The sequence below is a fragment of the Macaca mulatta genome, chromosome 4 (genome assembly GCF_049350105.2).
Source record: "Macaca mulatta isolate MMU2019108-1 chromosome 4, T2T-MMU8v2.0, whole genome shotgun sequence".
Taxonomy (NCBI): Eukaryota; Metazoa; Chordata; class Mammalia; order Primates; family Cercopithecidae; genus Macaca; species Macaca mulatta.
In genome coordinates, this window is record NC_133409.1 from 157,452,948 (window position 1) to 157,458,947 (window position 6,000).

Consider the following 6,000-nt stretch of genomic DNA (forward strand, 5'->3'; position numbering starts at 1 on the left):
GCATAAGAATATACACATTGGGTATTTTTGCAACTAAAAGCACCTTTCACTTATGTTATCTTATTGGTCTTCACTGTGAAACAGGCAGACCAAAACATTATTCTAATAATTATTATTTTATGGATAGGAAAATTGAGACCCAGGAGTTTTAAATGGCATGTTGCTATCACGCAGCTCTAGGTGCAGAGATAGGGAATGAGCATCGGATTTCTGCCTCCACACATAGTTGTCCTTTCCCCGACCATGAGCCTTCTTTGGAGTGGGCCTTCAGAGACAAGAGGCACATTTTTTTTTATTCTCTGTAGAAGGTGAACAGGTTCTTTGAGACTCCAGGATCTTCTGTCAACCAGGTTTCCTCATGTGACACCCCACTAATCATGGTGGGATTAACCCGTCTATTCTCAGCACCAAAGATTTTGTGTGTGCTTACATTTGAGTGTTCATGTACCATACAGGAAAAGCACAATACTCAACAGGAAATCCCTCAACAGGGTCGAACTTCACTTTGAATTTCAGCTTGATGTTTTAGATTAAGAACTCTGCAAGTATAGCATTCATTTATTTATCTCTGGAACACAGGATCTGTTGGATGAATAAATGATTCTTTATGATGGGCTGGGCATTCCCAAAGGAAGTTAACTAACATGGGTCATGTCGGTGAAAAATTAGATTTTAAAGTAAATAAATGTGAAGCCAAATAAGCAGTAGCCAGATTCTACATTACCTTTAGTTTGAGGGCACAGAATCTTGGCTTCTGTCTTCTCAGATCCCAAACCCCAAAGCTCATGACTATCCCTTTGACCTAAAGCAAAAGAAACTGGGGCTTCTTCTGTTGTAATTTCCCATCAGTCCTTATCTGAGACACTAGGCTCCAGCAGGGTACTTATAATCCCTGAAGTATTGAAAGAGGCCCAGGATGTGCTACAGTCTGTACATGAGGGGTATGTACACATAGAATCTGATGCTTATCCATGGACTGGCTAAAATCTCAGCATTTTGAAAGAAAAGGTTTGCAGGGAGTAACAGAAACAGCAGCAATTGCAGCTGATGGTTCCATTAAGTCAATCCCCTGCAAGGCTCTGAGGAACAGGTAATTACAAGCAAGCTGGTTGCTCTACTGGATAGATTAGCAGGCAGCTTGCTGTTAGAAACCTCAAAATACCTTCTTCTGAGGTCTCTGTGACCCAGTAATCAGCAGAGGAAAGTAGAGCTATTCATGCCTTTGAAGGATGGCTTACCACTGCTGAACACCAGAGCGAGGGGCTGCCTGATTGTGGAGGCCTCCCTGCTGCTGGATTCTGTACTCACTGGGCATTACCAATCAAAAGTAGATGTCACAGTCAAATGGTGACTGTTCCTCAACTGAAAGGGCTTCCATTTTGGAAATCCTGCCCTATTGTTAAGAACTTCCTTAAGGCCTGCTTATTACTCATCAGAGACAAAACCCAAAATTAGGAATAGCTTCCTTAATCATGGTTGTCCAGGTAACATGGAGTGCCCAGTGAAGGTCCCTGCAAGCACACTTCCCAGAGTAGTGCCTCAGCATTTTGAAAGACATCCAATGGCAGATGATATCATTTCTAGTTAAGAGTTCAAACTTATCATCCTGGCTCCAAAAGCTTTCTTCCCAGCCAAGTGCTCATGAGATGTGCCTGGGGCTCTTGCCACAACTCAGTGGGATTGGCCTAATTATATTAGAATACCCTCTCCAAAAGTCACCGTTCCTGGAGGAAAAGAGGGTAAAAAAACATGCAAACTGACTTTGAGTGCTTTTAAAATGAAAGATCCTTGGCAGACCCCAAATGTACTTAAATACTTACAGGATGAGACATAGGGGTCTGCATTTTAACAAAGAAAATATAACTCTCAGGCACACTGAAATTTGATTTGATTTGCACTAGGTTAAGGATTATGAGACCTTCCAACCCCCTTTCCAGCCTCAGGGACATTTGCACCGAATGCAGTTGCGCAGGACACCAGTGAGTCCTTTTTTGTCCTCTTTCCTCAAGGATTATGCTTGCCCCTGTGTAAAAGCATTAGTCCATGGACCAGGTCTGAGATAGGGGCAGTGATAAAAACAGTCAAGCTGCAAGAGATGACATCCCTCTTTTCTCTCACAAAGGCAACAATGCTTCTAAGGTTAGCCAAGGCTTCAGATGAAGATATCTCACAGCATCCTCAGCTTAGAGCAGACCCCAACTCGATGAATGAAAATTAGATACTCCAGCTTCAACACTGATAGCAATTTTTCTCCTCCCTTTTATAAATCACTAGAGCAAGGAGCCCTCTGAAAAGGTGAGAAGTCCAGGTCCCTGATGATAGATTTTTAGGAGCTGACCATCCCATTTATTCCAAGATTTTGAATGGTTTTAACTTTGTCTTTTTGCCTTCCTCAAATACCCATGTTCATGATAGATAAGATGGGTTCCTGGAGCATGAAGAGCCTTACATTTACAGATATAAATAGAAGCCCTATGGACAAGGCTGGTGGGCTTCACCACGGGCTGCTGGCATGTGAAACTGGCTGCAAGATTGAGGCAGAAGCCTCACTTGGTGGAGGCTTCCTCAGCTCTACCTGTAGCTTGTGTAAGTACAAGAATGAAGGATAAAAACGAGTGTGTGCAAGTGGTCTGACGAGAGGAAAGAAGGGACTCATGTCTCTATCCTTCTCATCTGCTGATCCTTTCACTTCACAGGCTGCACAGGGTAAGGGGTGGAGTGCAGGCAGACAAAGAGCAATAAAAGGTAAAGAAAAAGGGAGATAAGAGGCAAAGAAAGGGGTGAAGGAGAAAATGATGAGGAAAGAAGTGAAAGTCAAAAAGAGAGATAAGAAAGAAAGAAGAAATAAAAGACCTGGGGAAAGGAGAGAACAAAAGAGCTTTGAGAAGCAGAGAGACTGGAAAAAGAGTGGGAAAACAAAGAGACAGACAGATGGAGAAACAAATGAGAAACAGATATAAGAAAGAGACAAGAAAGATGAGCGACAGAGAGGTCAGAGAGAAAGGAAGAAACAGTGGGAGATGAGAGCCATGAAACACAGAGATGAGAAACAGAAGTGAGCAGAAAAATGACAGAGACAGACATAAAAAAGAGAGACAGAATATGAGAGGCAGACAGAAATAGAGGGGGACCAAGAGATCTGTGTGGCTGAAGGGGGCAGATGTCAGCCCCTTTGTTTCTGAACTGGCTTCCTTTGCACCCCCCATCCCATACCCTTTCCATGTTCTCAACAGTGGTGAGGAGCTCCTTGTTCCCTCACTGAGCTCTCACATGAGAATGTGATGCACTTCTATTCTTCAGATAAACAGCTAAAGGATAAGGACAAATTATCTCCATCATTCATTTAAATTCAGTTGTTCCTAGAGCGTCTCCTTCTACTATGCATGCCCTGCTGGAGCTTTCATCAGATCGAGCCCATCCCCAGGCTGGCCTCTGCTCATGTGTTTCTGTGTAAAATTTTTCTCTGCTTTGGTACAGAGACTTTCAAGAGTTCACTTACATCTCCCAAGGACAGATTTACCATCAGATGGACACTAGATAGATTGGCTTCCATTTATATCTGGGCTCTGGGTATGCTGGCTGTTTCCTGGTTTGTCATTCCCTGAAAAATCTGTAACCTCTTCTAATAAAATGAATAATGGAAAAATGATTTTAAATGGTTTGTAGTTTGCTATCAGAGGACTATCATACATATGAAACACCCAGAGCCTTAATGTGCTTAACATCTTTTCCAGCTCTTTGAAAAAATTGGGCTACTTTATCCGCAGGTATAAATCAATTAGCAGAGACATAACCAAGGAGACATTCAAAACCAAGCTAACTGAGTCTACAGTTAAGATCTCTGAGTGGATGACAGATGTTACACTGAAAGTCAGTGACCAGCATGTCTAATGCTACAGTTGTGCCTTTTATAAAACCTGCCTAAATCCCTCTATGTTGCTAGGAGAGGGGGAGAAATTACATGCATGCAAGGAAGAAAAGAGGTCAGATGGAATTAATAGGTACAAATCAACATAAGACTTGGATGTGTGTATCTTACTAAGAGGCATACATTAAGGCTTAGTGTGCAAGTACTTACATCAGTACCCAGTTTCATCAACATGTGGAGAAAGAAAGCATCAAGTTCCTTCTCTTCTATGTAACCTTTTTCTAAATGCAAGAAAATAAACATAAATAATAGTAACATATAAAATAACACATGACAGTATTAATCTAAATATGTTTTTACTCTCACAATTTATAAAGCTTCCATCAACACTATTTTTGTTATTCCAATAACAAAGTGCCAACACCTACCTCTAGAAGATATGGGTTTGAACAGTAAACACCGTTCCAGAATAAGTGCTTTATGCTAGGGTTTATATTAGTGTTTGGGAAAAAAAGGCTATTAAGTACATGGATTTTAATCAACGAATAAACGTGAACTTAACAATAAAATTTAACCCAGAAATTTCTGAAGCCTGGAGAAACTTAACAGGTGTAAGTATTGAATCCCAGTTTGCAGAGTTAAAACACACCTTTTAGATATTTTGTTTCTTTATTAATAAAAACAAATATTAAGTAGTTTCATTTTATTTTCAAGTAGTTTTTTGGTGGAGGAGTCGTTTTTTCTGGCGGAGGAGTCGTTTTGAAAGTTGATAAAATTTATCCTCATTTTGAGAGAGTGAAGGGTGTACAACAAAGTCACTGAGTGAAAGTGAGCCCATTTAGGGAAGGATGACTTCAAATAGCTGAGTCCCACAAGCCTTGAATGTATACAATGATATTAGTCATTATATAAACAATATATATGTATGTCTACCATATATATGGCGCGCGCACACACAAAGAGAGATTGGAAAGGGGAAAGTGGAAATTCTACCACTTAGAATTTTAACAAGGTATATAGATGTGTATCACCAGTATGCCAAACGTCTGTTAATGATACTGTATTAGGTACAATGCATTAACAACCCAGGTCGATAACTTTCCCTACAGTAAAGGGGAAACTCTAGGTCCTTTCAGTGGGCTGAGCTTAGAGCCACGTCTACACCTGAGTGTGCAAGTAGCTTGTTCTACTCACCATCCGCATCAAAGCGCTGCCAGACCTGCCAGAAGCAAGCGGCGTCCAAGCGCCCCGGAGTCGGTTCGCGGGCGCTGTCCATGGTGTTGACGACGAAGACCAGGCACCGGCGCGGAAGGCCCTAGACAACTTTGGTAAGGACTCCTGTATGGAATTTCTTGACTCCCTCTCCTGCTTCTTTCCCTATCTGATTAGCTTTGAGTAACTGTTGCTGTGGAGGACGCGAGCGCTGCTGGCCGTGGCGTCGCTGAGCCGTCCCTCAGCCCTCAGCAAAAACCAGCTGCTGGAAGCCCGCCCCGCTCCTGGCGCGCTGGTCCCCGCCCCGCCCTGCGCGCTGTCCTAGCAGATCCTGTCTGTCTCTGCGCGTGGGGGATTCAGGAAGAAAGAAACTGTCTCCAGGCGTCCACGGCTCACTGCTTTTGCCCTTTAACTTGTTTGTCAGACTCAGAGAAGACATCCCTCTTACGTTTGACTCACTTTCCAAACTTGTGCCTCAAGGGGTTTTCTAGGGAGAGCTGCCTCATTTAAAGGGTTGCAGAAAGTGTCAGTGTTAGGGCCCTTTGGGCTTGAGGATTTAGAAATGTAGTGTGTGGGGAGGGTAGGTGAGAAGAGATGGTGATGGTGGTAAGTGGTTCCCTTTAAGCAAGGAGTAAGTCAACAGCAATTATTGAGTCCTGATTGTATAGGACATACACATTGCTGTACTATAATACACTATAAGGACTTGCAACTAAATAGGGATACTGCAAGTCACTGTGATTTAAAGTAGCATCATTAGGATGCTGAGGAAAAATAAACTAAGCCGTACTCTGCCAGGAAGAGAGTCTGGGGGAGATGTGTCTGCCTGCAGGGTACTTAGGTAGAAGGCTTAGATGATTGTGTTTGGCTCCTAAGAGCCACATTAAGACCAAAGGATAAAAATCAGTTGGAGGAACACA

At 42.5% G+C, this 6,000-nt stretch overlaps 1 protein-coding gene across 3 annotated transcripts in view; it reads right to left on the minus strand.

Annotated features, from left to right (window-relative positions):
• The window catches only part of SCGN (secretagogin, EF-hand calcium binding protein), an 86,059-nt gene extending 80,693 nt beyond the window's left edge, over positions 1 to 5,366 (minus strand). Inside the window, exons 1-2 of one of the 3 annotated variants that reach the window (XM_078000902.1) lie at positions 5,063 to 5,366; positions 4,079 to 4,149 (exon numbers count right to left, since the gene is read on the minus strand). In XM_078000902.1, coding sequence (XP_077857028.1) covers positions 4,079 to 4,149; positions 5,063 to 5,144 — 153 coding nt within the window. In that variant the 5' untranslated portion in view covers positions 5,145 to 5,366. The remainder of the gene's footprint in view (positions 1 to 4,078; positions 4,150 to 5,062) is intronic. The other 2 variants (XM_078000901.1, XM_001082266.5) reach the window with 2 other exon arrangements.
• Between the last annotated feature and the right edge of the window lie 634 nt (positions 5,367 to 6,000).